General features: G+C 39.0%; 1 protein-coding gene across 3 annotated transcripts; it reads left to right on the top strand.

The window, feature by feature from the left end:
* The first annotated feature begins 2,700 nt into the window (after positions 1 to 2,700).
* MTERF1 (mitochondrial transcription termination factor 1) lies at positions 2,701 to 11,275 on the top strand. 3 transcript variants are annotated; one of them, XM_045828790.1, is made up of 3 exons: positions 2,701 to 2,752; positions 3,314 to 3,380; positions 8,080 to 11,275. In XM_045828790.1, exons 2-3 carry the CDS (start codon positions 3,376 to 3,378, stop codon positions 9,242 to 9,244), a joined length of 1,170 nt encoding a protein of 389 aa, XP_045684746.1. In that variant the 5' UTR covers positions 2,701 to 2,752; positions 3,314 to 3,375; the 3' UTR covers positions 9,245 to 11,275. The 3 variants fall into 3 exon arrangements, with proteins under 3 accessions (XP_045684746.1, XP_045684749.1, XP_045684748.1); XM_045828793.1 differs by lacking the exon at positions 2,701 to 2,752 and adding an exon at positions 2,759 to 2,773; XM_045828792.1 differs by lacking the exon at positions 2,701 to 2,752 and adding an exon at positions 2,880 to 2,989.
* Positions 11,276 to 17,518: the final 6,243 nt, after the last annotated feature.

Raw genomic sequence — 17,518 nt, forward strand, 5'->3', positions numbered from 1 at the left:
TTCTTCCACACAGGGCGCTCACCACCCCATTGGCGTTTCAACCGCACTTTATTTTTCTAAAGTACATCAGTTGAGCAGGGCATGGGTCACCTATTACCTTGGGGGAGGAAAATGGGGGAAGCATGTAGAGGCATAGACAACAGGCTGAGTGAGACCCACCACTGAAAATGAGGCCGGGAGGGAAGGGGCTTTACTTTGTTTCCCACTGTATCCCTTCAGCCTGAAAACAGGGTCTGGGAGGTACAGGTGCTCAGTACATGTTCATTGAATCAATGACTAAAACACAGTCAAGGTACATACAAGTTCCACTGTATCGCATCACCAATGATGGGGCAGTAGTCCCTGCTCTTACTGCAGGTGATGGCAACATTCCACAAGTCATTGAAGATTAAACCTCTTCGCAGAGATATGAAATGGAAGAAGTAATTGATAATACATCTTCCTAACTCAACCATTATTCTATTTTTGTTGTCAGTCTTTTCAGCGCTTTGTAATATGTATTTAAAATGTGGTTATAATCTGAGAATTTTGGTTAGGAAATATGGAACGTATTTTCAATCAATCTCCTTTACCTACAAGGTATTACTCAAAACAAATTTAAGTGATGTTGTCTGAATAGGTCTGAAATAAGCTTTGATAATCTGTGTTGGGCAGCAACAAAGCATGTGGTATCAGTCACAGAAAACTTAAGGGTCAAAGAAGTATACAAGGGGAGACCCCCCCATGGAATTTATTTATTAAAAAAATGTGTATTTGTTCTTACATGTTTAAACTTCAATCATTTGTATTCACAGTACTCTCCATTTGATGCAGTGCACCAAGAGACATTTTATTCCCACTGTTCAAAACAGTATTTGAACTCATTGATTTTGTTGCCTTTTAGTGTTTCTGCCAATTTTTGTTTCACCTCTTCCACATTGGCAAAATGTTTTGCTTTGAGGATTCTTTTTCATCCAGGGGAACAAACAAACAAAAAAAGTCACTGGGGGCAAGATCAGGTGAATAGGGAGGGTTGGAGCACATGGGGTCATGCCGTGTTTGGTCAAAAACTGCTGAACACTCAGCTCGGTGTGGGCAGGTGTGCTCATAAATCGCCCATCATGAAATGGGCAAAGGCCTTGAAAGAGTCTTCAAAAAGATTTCACTGAAGCCAAATTCAGCCTCTTACAACAACACCAGCTAGTACACTGATACAATAGGCTCCTAGAACACTTACCTCGCAGGGGAAACCTGTACAACAAGGGGTCCACCCTCCAGAGATAATTCCGTTTTTTGGGGGGGGTGTCCCCTCATAATACTTGCATTCTCTTGCTGGTTCCTTTCTAAGGGTTTTGATGTCTCATCAGTAAAATCAGAGTATTGAGGTTCTATCATCTCAAAGATCTTCTTAATGTTTGAAGTTTAATAATACCTAAAACAGATTTTATTGTTTTACAGTCTGATTGCAAAGCAGTTTATAGTAAAAATATTTATATATTTATGCATACAAATTTACATATTTATATATAATAGTAAATATTAACCTGGATATAGGAGCTCCTTCCCTACAGAAATAGATTTTAGAAATTTATATAAAGAGGCCACTGTTAATTTCTCAAGACTAATTTTTACCTGAAGGAACTGCAGTACATAGTTTCACTTACCGGAGAGGCTGGTTATTGGTAATTTAAAGTCCCAAATGTAAATCTTTATCCTTACAAACCAAGAAAACAGAAAGGTAATTCAAAACAAAGTGACAACAACAAATCAACTAGGAGCAATCTAAGGGAGAGAGTGAGGATAAAACATTAATTAGTCGGTGCAGAAATGGAATGAAGAAAATTCTCCATATGCGCTCATACAGAAGAGGGTAATGCAGTAAACTTTTCCTGGCAGTAAGATTTAGGATCAACCCTCTTCTCAATTTGTTTTTCTAAGGACCAACACTTCCTCTGTAAGGTAACTTGGCAGCCTGACAATTATTTCATTAATCTGGATATAATCTTTCTTCTGGAGGTAACAGAATTGCCAGAAATTGAAGCCTAATCTCCATTGCCACCTTCTCTCAGCAGGTGAGGCTGACCCGCCCAGGACCGACGCCCCCAAGGGTGCCAAAAACGCTGCTGCTGTGGAGATTAAGTTTCTGTTGAAAACCTTAGATAGCCTAAACCCGTCAAGATTTCAAAAGAACCGGAGGCAATCGTGCCGTCAGCAGTTACATAAAGCTAAATAAAAGTATACTAGAATTACTTTCCCATCCTGAAGGCTGACACTGAACTTGGATTCACAGCTACATTCCGGAAAGTAGTTTAGGAAAGAATCTGGGACTAAGAGCCTCCTACCGCACGCGTTTTCTTGCACTAAATGCCTTAGTGTTCATCGGTTACGTCACATGAACACACGTGATTACCCTATCAAGCTGCAAAATTAATGTATTTAATAGACTTTCCAACGTGGGGCCGGCGGGCAATAAATCCCGTCCACAGGAGCAACTCTTCGCCGCTGGCCTGGAAGTCCAGAAGGCCCCTGGCCCTTCCTGTCCGGTCCTCCTAACCCCAGGGCAGCAGTAGGTTCCTGCGTTTACTGCAGTCTCCTACTGCCCCCTGCTGGGCACCCTACGGTGGTTTACCGAGGGCAGCCGCGAGGCCACTGAGGCGCGCCGGGCGTTTGCGTCATAACGGCGCGCGGCCTGCGGCCGGAAGTTACTTGTCCACTTTCGCCCCCAGTTCCGCTCCACTCCAGAGGCGGAAGTAAAGCTTAATCCAACATACAGGTATAGACCAAGTTTCAGTTGGTGGGTTCCTGCCGCTGTGCTTTTTATTTTTTGGAGCGGGTTTGGGTGACTTTGACATATAGCGGAGTCGCATTCCGGCTTAGCTCCTTGCACAATTGTCCCTGTGGGAGGAAGAGAGATGGGAAAAACTCTTGGAATGGAACCTATGGAATTAACTTTGGTTTGAGTTACGGCTCACCTGGATTCGAACCTTAACGCTTCGCCTAAAAGAAGCTAGTAAGGGAACTCGGCGATTTTTTTTTTTCGATTTTGTATTTTTAGGGATAATGCCTACTTTGAATTTGTGGGGTTTAATTAAGACAATGGATGGGAAGCACTTAGCTTCTTTTTTCCCCAAATCATTCGTGATTCTGCAACCTTTTCTCATCATATTCAGGCGTGTACTGGCCATTTTCTTTTCAGTATCTCTAAGAGGTATATAGTATGCAAGAGGTTATGCGTCTCACGAGAACATTATGTAATGCCAGCTGGGATCTCTATTCTGTATTACGAAGTCCTGACAATATTTTATGCTCCCCCCACCCCTTTTTCCTTTTCCAGGGACAACTGTTTTCCAGCTTTTTTTCCTGGAGGAATGTAAAAGTCCTCCTTCTTTAAGACAAATGAGGTGAGAAATGCTTTGTTGTAAAGATCTCTAAACAGCTTGTTTTGTCAAACGAGGGCCAACGGAAATGTTGAACCAGTGATTAGCAATTTCCATTAAAAGCCCCTTTATTAGGCTACTGTGAAGCACAGGGTAATGTAAATTCTCTTTTATTCCTTAGACCTTGCAAATTACAGGTACACAAATTTTCGGTGTTTCTGTTAATTTTAGATTTCAGCCCTTGCACTAATGGGTCTGGTTAATTAAAAACGTTAATATGAGATTGAAATACATTAGAGTATTAATTATTTTTGAAATTTGTAGATCGAGGCAGTCGATGCTTCTTGCATTAGACTGTTTATTCACCTTGCTAGATATAATGGGAGTATTTTGGATGGAGATTGGATGTTAAAAGAGTACAGTAATACTGATAGTTACAAGGTTTAACATTTTTGTGTTTAAAACTGAAAAATAGGTAAGGGTAATATATATATCCCATTATATTTTTGCACTTCAAGACAATTTTAATTTTTAAAAAATTTCCTGTCTGATTGCAACAAACACAAATTTAATATTTTAATATTTCAGAACCAATATATAGCTGCCATTAATCTGTCAGAGGTTACTGTTTTGTTTCATTTTTTTCTCTCTGTGTATACTAGTGCTCCTCCCTCTTTATGTAAGCAGTATTATCCTAGCCATACCGTTGTGCGGTTTGCCACTTAACACTGTCTTGGATATCTTTTTACTGTGTTAGGTCTGCCTCTTTTTTAAAATCAGGCTGTATAGCATTGTATATAATACCACAACTTACTAGTCATTCTATTGGTGACCATATGGGTTCCTTTTTTTGCTGAAGCAAATAATACGATGGTCATCCTTTTCATAACAAATGCGTATTCTTGTCCTTTGGATAATCTCCCAGAAGTAGAAATGCTGGGTTGAAGGACATGGAGGGTACTGAATTCTCCTTCATCAGTCATATTTGAAAATTTAGTTAACATTGTATTTAGGCTTAGCTGAAACTGCTCAAAATATGTTTTGGGTCAATTTATTGCATGCATAGTGTAATCAAAACCAAATTTTAGTTGCTAGTTCTATGTCCAGTTGAGTTCTTTTTCCCCTATGGAAATAGAATACTTAGTTTTAGATTCTTTAGCAATAAAATGAATTATTTTAAAACAAATAATTCACTTCAATAGTGTATATTTGTGAAGTTAAAGATTTGGAGGAAGATAGTATTTGAATGGGACTTTGTGCTATAGATAAATATCAGGAGGATAGGCCTTTCTGAAAGATTCTAAAACAATGGCAGAGAGACGAGAATGGACAAAGATGTTTAGGACCTGAAGTTTGAGAGGCAGTGGTGCCTAGTTGTGAGGTTGTAGAATAGAAGCCAGCTAGAAAGGTAGGTAGAGCTACGTGGTGAGGGCCTTGAGGGTCAGTCTAAAGGTTTTACTTTGTAGAGAAGAGCTACATAGGTCTTTAATCAGGGAATGAGGGACATAATTACATCTTTGTTTTACAAGAATACTATGATGGCAGTTTGAGTGACTGATGTTAGTGAAGCAAGTTAGATGGCTATTAATAGTCTACGTGAGGGAAGAGTAGAGAGTAGAGAGGTTGGAGTTCAGAGATACTAAATAAGCTGAATCTATATGATTTGATGATGGGTTGAAGAAGAGAAAGCAAAGCTTACTTTTATATTTATATTTTTATCACTGTCAGGATAGTGATTTCATTAATCAGAGGAAGTCTGGTTTGTTTGGGGGCTGGGAAAGATGCTCATTTTGGTTTTGGACGTGTTAATTTGTGTGAAAGCTGTTTCCATGGAGAATGAATTACACACAAAGGAATAAAATCCATCCATGGCAGATTTAGGAGAAGCCTTAATGCTCTTTTGTTAAGAAATTTGGCATATATTTGTACTTGCTTTTAGTCTGTCATTAATAAAATTTCTTTTGAACTTTTTGTGGCTTGTTCAGCCCTGTTTGAGGGTGTGCTGTCGAGGGCAGTAGGCTTCAGACTTCCTTTTTATCACGCATATTCTCTAAAAAAGGTTTATACATGTACCATCAGTATGTTTACATTTATTGGTGAGTTATGTGCATGTCTTACAGTACTATTATATTGTATACAGTTAAAACACATTGAAAGTGGAAAATTTAAAAGGCTGAGACAAATATAAACAGTTTTACTGTTTCTTCCTACATTCCATTGGGTCATCTTGCCCACTCTCTTTGGAAGGCGCTGGTCTTGCCCATAGCTGTTAGCATCCTGTCTAGTTATCCAGTAGAGGTCACCCGTGAGTGTCGGGTGGAGAACAGATTGTTGAGCTGCGCAAGGTAAAGCCTTCCTTTAGTTAAAAGAAGAATCTTATTTTCAAGTTTCTCAATTCATGCATCTTTGGAAGAGTATATAGTTATAGGGTAGCATGTGGTATTACAGAGAAGTGAACAATAGTGAACTCAAGAATATAGGGCAATCTAAAATGTGCTTTTGTTGTTTGACGTTTACCTTTTGAGCAGTCTGTATTTTTGTTTGAGTATTATTTGATTGTATTGTTTGGGAATATTTTCCAGTTCTTCGAGGATCAGTAGATTATCTGAGTTATAGGAATGTCCCTAGCCTGTAGGCATAATCCAAGTTCTTGTTAAATTGGAATAATTAAAAATACAGACACAGGGGCTTTTTTGATACTGATCTTTAAAGTAGTATCTTCAGTGCAGATATTAGTGGTGGAGTTGAAACCATTTAGCTCTATTTTCTATGATATGCTTAATTAGGAGAGAGGAAAAGGGAAATACCTGCTTTAAATGATAGGAGCCCGTTGTAAGTAGTTAGAAATCAAGAACTAAATTCGTCACAGCTGTATAGTCTGAAAAGGAGAAACTACAGTTTAAAAAAATGTGTGGTGGTGTATGATTCAGACCACAAGTAGTTTAGGAAATAAGTAATCTCATAAGAATACTTTTTTTGTTGCTTTCCTCCTAAAATATTTCTTATAGAGATGCTCATTTTAGTAGGGACCTATGATTATTATCAAATAGCAGTTCATACATTTCATGACTCATTTCTAAATGATCAGGGAAATGAGTTATTGAGGTTTTAGCCACTTGTACAAAGTTGTATCTGTTGTGAAACAGATACAGAGAGTCTCAGGTTAGCCTTTTGTAATGTGGTTTGGGGAGAATGGTAAAGTACCTTTTTAAATGTGTCATCTCACAGCTCAGTTCCATGTATGGTGGACTGTTTGGATTAAAGATCCCAACTGGATCATTCTGAAGATGAAAACTGGTTTGAAGTTGTTGGGTTAAAACCAAGGGGACAATAGAGTAAGTTGAGTGAGGAGATTGGGATTAGGAGCTGTTGACCAGAGGTCTAGGTAAACTGAGAATTAGTCTCTAATAATTGCTTGGATTTAAAGAGTGCCATGAATCTAGAAAAATGTGGTTATGATGGAAATTAGGTATTCTGAACTGTTAGTTTTCAGGGCTAGATTTAGAGCTTGATAAACAGGATGTGAGAACAGAGGCAAAGAAGTCTGATATTTGTGGGCAAGGGCAAGGGCAAAGATCTGGGAAGTTGGGGGAGGGAGGTGGGGAGGGCTGGGTGGGTGGGCTGGGATGGTAGTAAAAGATAGAAAATTGTACTTGAACAAGAATTAAAATAAAATTATTTAAAAAAGATCTGGGAAGTTGGAAGACAAGGCAGAATTGAAAATATCCGTTAGTAGGAATAAACCAAAGGTTTGGCAACCAGGAGGGTAAAGCAGAGATGGAGAGGGGCCAAATAAAAAGAGTAAGATAAAGGCAGGAATAATTCTGGGACAGTGATGATGTTATACTGCCTTCATATATGGACACACACTTCTAGAATGATACCCAGACTCCTGGGAGTGGAACTTTGGAGTGAGGAAATAACTTTTCCTTCCTTTCTTCCTTCCCTCCCTCCCTCCCTCCCTTCCTTCCTTCCTTCCTTCCTTCCTCTCTTCCTCTTCTCCCCTTCCCTTCTTCCCCCTCCTCTTCCTCCTCCCTTCCCCCTCCCCTTCCCCTTTCCTCTCCCTTTCCCCCTCCCTGTTCCTTCCCTATTTTATTGATTATTCTGTTAGAGTTCTTCTAACTTTCCCCCTGTGCCCCCCTCCACCTGGCACCCCCTTCTACCCAGTATCTCCCACTCCCTCAGACAATCCCCACGTTGTCCATGTCCATGGGTCATGCATATATGTTCTTTGATTAATCCCTTCACTTTCTTTCATCCAGCCCACCACCTATTTCAGCTGTCTGTCTGTTTCGTGTTTCTTTGCCTCTGATTTCTATTTTGCTTGTTAGTTTATTTTGTTTGTTGGATTCCACTATAAGCGAGATCATATGGTGTTCATCTTTCAGTGACTGGCTTAGAGGAAATTTTCTACATACACCTTCTACTGTTAGATTTTTTTTTTACTGTTGCATAACTTTTCTAATAATTTTTTAAGTGAAAAGGAAAATAACTCACACACACATGCACAAAAGAATGTTTGGAGGCCAGGTCCAGAGCTAATTAGAAGTAATGAGCTAGAGAGTGGGAATGTGGTGGCTGAATTGTTACCACAGCAGCAGGAGAGCTGGAGCTACAGGTATCTTGTTATAGAAATGACCGTGATGCTTATAGGACTATAATATGGTCTTTCATCTATTTAATACATGCATTCATATAATATTGTATATTTTGTTTTACACAGCATTCCAAAAGGTTGGGGCTGCTTGACCATTCTGGCACCACGAAACCTCTTTTATATGAGAAGTAATGTTCTCTTTGGTTCACGATGTTGGATGATCCAATTTTCAGCAGAAATCCTTTTCAAATCAGTTTCATTTAGGTTCTTTGGTGGGAAGTGTGATAATGAAGACAGTGAACCTTCGGAGAACGAACTGCTAACCAACTTACTCAGTATGGGAGTAGACATTGACATGGCGAAGAAACGACAGCCAGGAGTTTTTAATAGGATGGGTATTAATGAGCAGGACCTGAAGATGTTCCTTCTCTCCAAAGGAGCTAGCGAAGAAGTGATAGCTAGCATAATATCAAGATATCCACGAGCCATTACACGCACAACTGAAAACCTTTCAAAACGGTGGGATCTGTGGAGAACAATTATGACATCAGACCTTGAAATTATAAATATTTTGAAACGTTCTCCTGAATCATTTTTTCGGTCAAATAACAACCTAAACCTAGAGAATAATATAAAGTTTCTCTACTCAGTCGGATTGACCCGTAAATGCCTTTGTCGATTGTTGACCAGTGCCCCGCGTACCTTCTCCAATAGCCTTGATCTGAATAAGCAGATGGTTGAATTTTTGCAAGAAGTCTCTTTGTCCTTAGGTCACAGTGATCCCACAGATTTCGTGAGGAAAATAATTTTAAAAAACCCTTTCATCTTAATTCAGAGCACCAAACGGATAAAAGCTAACCTTAAGTTTTTACAATCAACATTCAACCTGAACAATGAGGAGCTACTTGCTCTGATATGTGGCCCAGCGGCTGAAATTCTAGACCTTTCCAACGATTGCACCAAGAGAAACTACGCAAATATCAAAGAGAAGCTGTTTTCTCTTGGGTGCACCGAAGAAGAGGTACAGAAGTTTGTCTTGAGCTATCCAGACCTGATCTTCTTGGGAGAAAAGAAGTTTAATGACAAAATAGACTGCCTCATAGAAGAAAAAATTAACATTTCAGAAATAATTGAAAATCCTCGGATTTTGGATTCAAGCATAAGCACTTTAAAAAGTCGAATCAAAGAATTAGTAAATGCTGGCTATAACTTGAGTACATCAAACATCACTCTTCTATCCTGGAGTGAAAAAAGATATAAGGCTAAATTGAAAAAGTTAAACAATGGGTAGAACATTGTTCTGGGGAATTAAAAAAAGTCTTAATAATATGGCATTTCACTTTGAATTTGGGCCTTTCAAAAAGGAGAGGCTTGATTTCTTAACCACATACATACATTTAATGATTCCTTGGACATTTTATTTTAACGGTTCTTAAACACTCATGGTCGGTATGCTCAAGTATAGTCTTCCAAGCTACCTTTTCTCTAGCTGGAATTAATACAGTCTCCTATTGTATGAGATGGGCTGTATAAGTGGTATTCCTGAGTGCCAAAGCAGAACAATGTATAGAAAAATAGAAAATGCCAAAATAAGCTTTTTGGGTTTTTTGGTGTTCAAATTAAGAAGTTGACATATTCATTTAGATAATTCCATTTTCTTTAATGAGTTAAATGGCAACCTATTTTTCCTATCATTCCCATATATCTAATTAAGGTTCATCTTGCAAATAAAATGCCAGTAAAAATCTGACAGAACTGTAAGGAGGGATTTTTTTTGCCCCAAGTTCTACATTATGTAAACTGCTATTATGCTGCCCTGCCCCCCAGCCCCCTAACTTTTAGGCTCAGTTTACTATGAGTATAATCCTGATTTCTTTGAGGGCAAGGGCAGCTGTGGTAGGCAGAATAGTTGCCACCCAAAGACATCAAAGTCATAATTCCCAGAATCTGAGAATATGTTAAATTGCAAAAGGCTTTTGCAGATGGAATAAAGTTAAGGACCTTGAAGTGGGGTGATTACCTGTATTATTTGGATGGACTCTGGGTGATCATAAGGACACTAAAAAGTGGGAGAGGGAGGTAAAAGGAGGTCAGGGTGATGGGATGTTTGAAGGACTTGCTCCACTTTTACTGGCTTTAAAGGAGGAAGAGGCTGTGAGCCAAGGAACAAAGGTAGCCTCTACGAAATGTAAAAGGCAAGGGAACTCCTAGTGCCCCCAGAAGGGAATGCAGCCCTGCCAGGACCTTAAATTAGGCCCAGTGAGACCTGTGTTAAAATTCTGAGCTATGGAACGATAAGATAACAAATTTGTATTGCTTTAAACCTCCGAGTTTGTGATCATTTGTTACAGCAGGAAATTGAATAATGCAGCAACTAAAAAAAATGATTAGTTGTATTACAGGTGAAGTCACAAAATGTGGTCCTTTTAGTATATCTGTATTTCTTCATATCATTACCTTTTGTATTCAGCTACCTTTTTGGAATGGCTAAGTTTTGTAAAATCCTCTAAATGTATGATAAACACTAAATGTGAGAATAAAATCTAAATAAGGAATATTTTTGCCTAATGAATGTAGTTTAAAGAAATGGTGATAATTTCTGTAAGGCATTTCATCCAGTGTAAATAAAGAACAAGGAATTTTTAGAGGCATTGACTTAAAGGCAAATTAGATGATGTTTGTATCTTGAAGACATTGACAGTCTAACTCTGTTATAAATGAAAAGAGAAGGGACAAATTGCATAACCTTATTAATTACATGTATTTAATTGTTTTCCAGGGTCCTTTGTTTTGTAGATGTGGATTTTGAATTAATGGCTTTCAACCTTTTAAGCCTTGTTTCCTATTGTTAGGTAGATTAGGTAGTAAACTAGGGCAGGGAGGAGGGAGGAGACATGTCTCATCCATTGACTCAGCAGTCCTGAGCCTGGTCCAATAAGATGTCTGTTCTGAACATCATAAATAGGGACAGCTCAGGAAGAGGGGAGTCCTACTGGGAAAGAGGGCCTCTGTAGCAATATCACTGAGACAAAGAGCCTTTACTAGCTGAGAAAGAAAGCCTTTGTAGCTGTATATTACTCCCAAAGTTTAGAAGGGGAAGAAGGAGGGGAAACCTATAAACTGACTAAAGTATATAAACCCTGAACCCCAACAGTCTGTGCACTTGGATTAGTTAGGTGCCCACCTGTAGTCTCAGTTTACTAACAAACTTACTAACACTCTATTTAGAAGAAACAACTTTATTTCTTCTATATGTGCGACATTCAGACTGGCTGGGTGCCTGCCTGTAGTTTTGTGCTCATAAATAAACTTGCTATCTCATTTCCACTATATTTATTGTCTCTCAGTTGAATTTGTCTCTTGTGAACCAGGAAAGAACTGAGGAACAAGCTGGGGTGTCAGTGATGCCTCCCCAAAAAAGTATTCCCACCACTGATAGAAACAAAATGCCTGCTCTTTCAAGGCCATTTTCAATACATTATTTGATGGCTAGCATAGCAGGCATAGTTTAGAAAACATGGTCTTTCGAGAGACATTTTTTTTTTTTAAGATTTTATTTATTTATTTTTAGAGAGGGAAGGGAGGGAGAAAAAGAGAGAGAGAGAAACATCAATGTGCGTTGCTGGGGGTCATGGCCTGCAACCCAGGCGTATACCCTGACTGGGAATCGAACCTGTGACACTTCGGTTCGCAGCCCGCGCTCAATCCACTGAGCTACGCCAGCTAGGGTGAGAGACATTTCTTTGGAGTGATGATATATCTAGGCACCATTCCTGAATAGCTCTGTAACTTTGTGTAAATATTTTAAGTTCACCGAGCTTTGTCTTCTCATCTCTAAGATTAAAAATTGACCTTGCAGGGTTGGTGACAATCAGATGACATAGGTCTCTTAGGGTTTCTTGCACATGGTAACTACTCAGTGGTAGCTGTAATAAATAGTTACAGTAGTATTTTTAGAACAGTTTAAACTTGCTTTATTGGTATGTAATTCACATACCATACAACTCACCAATATAAAGTATACAATTCAATTTCTTAAATTTATAGGGCTGTGAAATCACCACAATCTAATTTTAGGATATGTCTGTGCCTTCTAAAAGAAGCCCTGTACCCATTGAGGGTCAATCCCTTTTATCACCCCTGTACTTGCCCAGCCCTAAGGAGCCAGTGGTCTACTTTTCTGTCTCTGAATTTTCCTGTTCTGGACATTTCATATAAATGGGCCCATTCAATTTGTGGTCTTTTGTGATTGCCTTCTTTGACTTAGCATAATGTTTTCAAGGTTTATCCATGTAGCATGTATCAGTATTTCAATCCTTTTTATTGCCAAATAATACTCCATTGTATGGGTCCAGTAGTATTTGGAGTATATTTTATTATGGTCTAAGCATAAAGTATTAATTCCTCAGGCTATTGAATTGTATTGAAGTATTTTTTTTTGAGATATTGCTTCAGAATCAACAAGTTCATAAGGAACTTGCAAGAAGCTGGCAGAAGAGATAAACTTTACTGGCATCCACTGGTCATGAGGATTATGCCTGGGCTGACAGGAGATACATGGTGGCAGCAGTTGCCAGTGACCAAGGAGAATGTGGGACATGTGGAAGTACAATATGGCACTTGTCTGGGGGTTTGGGGAGGAGCAGCTTTGTAGAAACAAATGGTAATGCCCATCAGGCAATATATTTTTTAAGTTTAAAAATTCTAAAATATTTATTTATTTTAAGATTTTATGTATTTATTTTTAGAGAGGGGAAGGCAGGGAGAAAAAAGGGATAGAAACATCAATGTGTAGTTGCCTCTCGTGCACCCGCAACTGGGGATCTGGCCCACAACCCAGGCATGTGCCCTGACTGGGAATCAAACTGGCAACTGTTTCGTTCACAGATTGGCACTCAATCCATTCAGCCATACCAGCCAGGGCTAAATATTTATTTTTAAAGAGAGGAGAAGGGAGGGAGAAAGGGAGGGAGAGAAACACTGATGTGTGAGAGAAATAGCAATCAGTAGCCTCTTGCACACCCCCAACCAGATATCCGACCTGCAACCCAGGCATGTGCCCTGACTGGGAATCAAACTGGCAACTGTTTGGTTCACATACTGGCACTCAATCCATTCAGCCATACCAGCCAGGGCTAAATATTTATTTTTAAAGAGAGGAGAAGGGAGGGAGAAAGGGAGGGAGAGAAACACTGATGTGTGAGAGAAATAGCAATCAGTAGCCTCTTGCACACCCCCAACCAGATATCCGACCTGCAACCCAGGCATGTGCCCTGACTGGGAATCAAACTGGCAGCCCTTTGGTTCTTTTTTTTTTTTTTTTTAAATTTTATCACTCAGTCATTGACTTTATTTATTTTATTTTTTAAAAATACTTTTGATTTTTATTGTTCAAGTACAGTTTTCTGCCTTTCCCCCTACACAGCAGAAAGAAAAAAGGAGCTCCTACCCTTTGTGACAGTATGGATGGAACCCTTTAGTTCACAGACCTGCACTCAGTCCACTGAGCCACACCAACCAGGGCCTGTCAGGCATTATTAACATGTCAGATTTTAAGGTTTGACTCTGATCAAGGGAGAGTCAATTCTTTAAAAACTTTTTAAATTATAAAAGTTTTAAGTAATTTTTTAACAAGTAAAAAGAAAATTCATGTTTATAATGGGGAAACATGGAAAATAAATCACAAAAAAATGAAAAACTATATTCTTCCAGAGAGCTATTTTTGTTACTCTTTTATTTTCCTTGCAGAATATACCTATACATGGATGTAATATGAGTAGATATGTGGCATATATTTAAATAGAGATCAAACTGTGTATTTTATAAGTTGCATTTTATTTAAAAAAATTTTATTGTTCAATTACAGTTGTCTCCCTTTTCTCCCATTACTCTCCCCTGCCCTACCCACCCCCATTCCCACATTCAGTCCTCCCTCCCCTTAGCTGCTACCCCGTTGTCTTTGTCCATGGGTTGTTTATACAGGATCCTGACTTGACCTTTCCCGTCCGTTACCCTGTTATCCCCTTACCACCTCCCCGCCTCTGGTCACTGTCAGTTTGTTCTTTATTTCCATGTCTCTGGTTCTGTTTTGCTTGCTTGTTTGTTTTGTTGATTAGGCTCCACTTAAAGGTAAGATCATGTGGTATTTGTCTATGATCCTAAATATTAATTATTCTTTAGTAATTACAGAATAAATTAAGTATTTGCCTGTAACATGGTTTTTATTAGTTGCATGAAATTCTGTCATTTGGATAAACCCTAATTTCTCTATTGAATCTCTCACCATTAGAGTAAATTTTTGTATGTCAGTAATTTTTTGAAAATGCCGTATAGATTAGTTCAGTATTCCACAGTGTTATTCATACTACCATTTTTTTCCATCATTGATATATTATATAAGGTAAAATTTTGCTCTGGAAAATGTGAACATTAAGAATATTGCAGTCCGGGCCAGGTGGCTCAATTGGTTGGAGCGTCACTCCTTGCAGCAAAAGGTTGTGGGTTTGATTCCTGGTCAGGGCACATACCTAGGTTGTAGGTTTGATCCCCAGTTGGTGCGTGTACAGAGGCAACCAATTGATGTATCTCTATGATATTGATGTTTCTCTCTTTTCCTCTCTTGGGTGAGGATAAAAAATAAATAAAAGGAAAAAATACTGCATTTTACTGTTTTCCAAAATACCTACTGTATATACAAATCTTCATTTTTTAATGGAAGCCATCTGTACATTCTCAACTACTGGCATAAATTTGAGGACCTTTAACTGACTACAAGAATTAAGACAATATCAAAGGTTAAAGAGAAAAAAGTGAGTTTATCATGAACTTAGCAGGAAGGAATAAAAAATAAATAGTATTTATAAAAAGGTTTATTGGGTTATTAAAGTAGTCATTTCTTCCCTTAAATCAGGGGTGGGCAAAAGTAGTTTACAATTGTGAGTAGGCAAAAGGTTATTCTTGTATTATTTATTAATTGTATTATTTTCCATGTGAACAACTGTAAACCTACTTGTGCCCACTGCTGTATAATTTCTAAGGCTTAGACAGGTACATGGTTTGTGGCTAAAGATCTAATAATATGGCTTTTATGTGAAAAACTTGGCTATTGACTCCTTCCTTGTGGACTGTAATGCCCCACAGTCCACACCCAGAAGTATGCTCTGGTGGAGATTCAGGAGGAGAATCTGTTGATGACAGAACACAAGTCACAACTTTAGTAATAGGCAGTTGTTGCATAGTCTACGACGAGCTTGGCACAGGAAAGGTAGCAGGACTATTATTGTTAGATTTGGGAGAGAAATCTTAGCTAAAGCTCAGTTGTCCAACACTGGAGAGGGGAGGGATGAGCTATGACTCAGTCATAGTGGACCTCCAGGGATTCTTTCTAGAGAAACCAGGTCTTAGGTCCGATTGGGCAATAGACAACTTGGGAGACAGGTGTTCTAAACTGGCCATTGACTCCTTAGTGTATTCAGTGTTGACTCAGGGACCTGGTACAGGGCAGAGCTCCAAAATGATCAGTTTTGTGGAGCTGAGAGAAAGAAAGTTACAATGAATGTTATAACCACATCATATGTATCTTGCTCATTTTCATGTTTCTGGTATCCCCCAATGAATATGTTCCAAATTGATGATTTGAATCTCAGCTTTCTGTCCTTCACTGTTGGTTCCCTATAGATTTTTCTTTATTTCACTTAGTGTAACCTTCATTTCTTCCTTTATGTTGTTGCTGTATTCATTGAGATCTTTGAGCATCCTGATCACCAATGTTTTGAACACTGCATCTGATAGCTTGGCTATCTGCATTTTGTTTAGTTCTTTTTCTAGGGTTTTGTTCTATTCTTTTATTTGGGCCATGTTTCTTTGTCTCCTTAATTTGGCAGCCTCCCTGTGTTTGTTTCTGTGCTTTGACTCCCTGTAAAGGGCATCTGTAAGTTGTGTGGGTCGGAGCCTTAGGTAATGGCCAGGGCAGGGCAACCCTCTTCACCACTTTGTGGCTCTGTGTGGGGGGAGGGCTGGGAGAGGGGACCATGCCACTGCCTGGCTTCTGGGGTTTTGTCCCGCACCCACCCAGTTTCCAGTTACTTCACCCACTCTCCATATTTGATTGGCACCCTTCCAGCTATTGCCCTGGTGTTGAATCCCAGATTGGGTGGGTTTGCATACCTTTGAGACTGTGCAGTCACTTAAGCATAGTTGCCTGAAAATCTGGCAGTTTCTTTGGCCACCCCAACCCAAACTAGTTTTTACAGCCAGAAGTTATGGGGATTTATCTTCCAGAGCTGGAACCCTGGGTTGTGCCGTCTGGCCTGGGGCTGGGATCACTCTCTCCCAAGGTATCCCTCCTGATTTTTATCCACCACATGTGAGTGTGGGACAGCCTGAGCCCCTCTGATGCTACCTCTGTACGCCACACTGCGTCTCCTCTCCTCTGCATCTCCGCCCCTCCTACCCATTTGGATGAATGTGGCTTTTTAAAATCCTTGGTTGTTGGACTTCCATACAGTTTGATTTTCCGATGGTTCTGGGTGTTATTTGTTTTGAGATTTAGTTGTTATTCTTTTTGTGGTGGTTCGAGGAGGTGAAGTGTGTCTACCTATGCCCCGATCTTGACTGGAGTCCCTAAGAATACCTATTTCTCCTGACTAAAGATGTATGTCTGCATTTCATGTAAGCATGACACACATGGCTGAAGCTTATTGATTTAGCTAAATGTGATAAGTTATTCACAGAATAAAATTGAACTTAGTGTGTATGATGAATAACTGATAAAATAATTAAAATTATAAATTATGCATGTAATAATTAAATGTTATTTATTAGCCTCAGCTAATGTGGCTCAGTGGATGAGTGCTGGCCTGTGAACCAAAGGGTCTCCTGTTTGATTCACAGTCAGGGCACATCCCTGGGTTGCAGGTCAGGTCCCCAGTGAGGGGCATGAGAGAGGCAACCACACATTGATGTTTCTCTCCCTCTTTCTCCTTTATTTCCCCTCTCTAAAAATAAATAAAATAAAATCTTTTTTAAAAAGCTAAAATTAAAAAATGCTTTCTTTAAAAAATGTAATTTATCATAACAAATGATAAAAGAATTAAAAATGGGTCCTACTCATACTGTGCTTACTTGTGCACAGAACTTCATGAACTGCAGGGGGAACTGTAGACAGAGGTTCGGTCATCCAGTTTTCTAACGTTAGCTAGCTGTAAGCCTGGCTGATAATTCAAACTAAATAAAGAACGCTGTATATATCAAAAGAGAGTTGGCAGGGGACCTTTTTATCTGTAGGTTCTATCAGCCTCAAGCTGGAAGAAAATACACTGATACCCTTGTATATATACATATTTTTCTGATAATATTTGAGAGAATGTAAAAACTGTTTTCTTTGAATGGTTATTCAGTCTTTTTAAGCTAATACCACTGTCTCAGTTCTGGAATGATATGATTAGAGTACTTTTAATCTGAATGCTTAAAAATATACAGTATATCATTGCACTTGCTCAGTTACTACTGCCAGATCCTTTGTTATTGTTTAATTTTCATCTGTAAACTTGTGTGCTATTTGCTA

The sequence above is a fragment of the Phyllostomus hastatus genome, unplaced genomic scaffold (assembly GCF_019186645.2).
Source record: "Phyllostomus hastatus isolate PE091 unplaced genomic scaffold, TTU_PhHast_1.1 phas_scaffold_78, whole genome shotgun sequence".
In the NCBI taxonomy this organism is placed as follows: domain Eukaryota; kingdom Metazoa; phylum Chordata; class Mammalia; order Chiroptera; family Phyllostomidae; genus Phyllostomus; species Phyllostomus hastatus.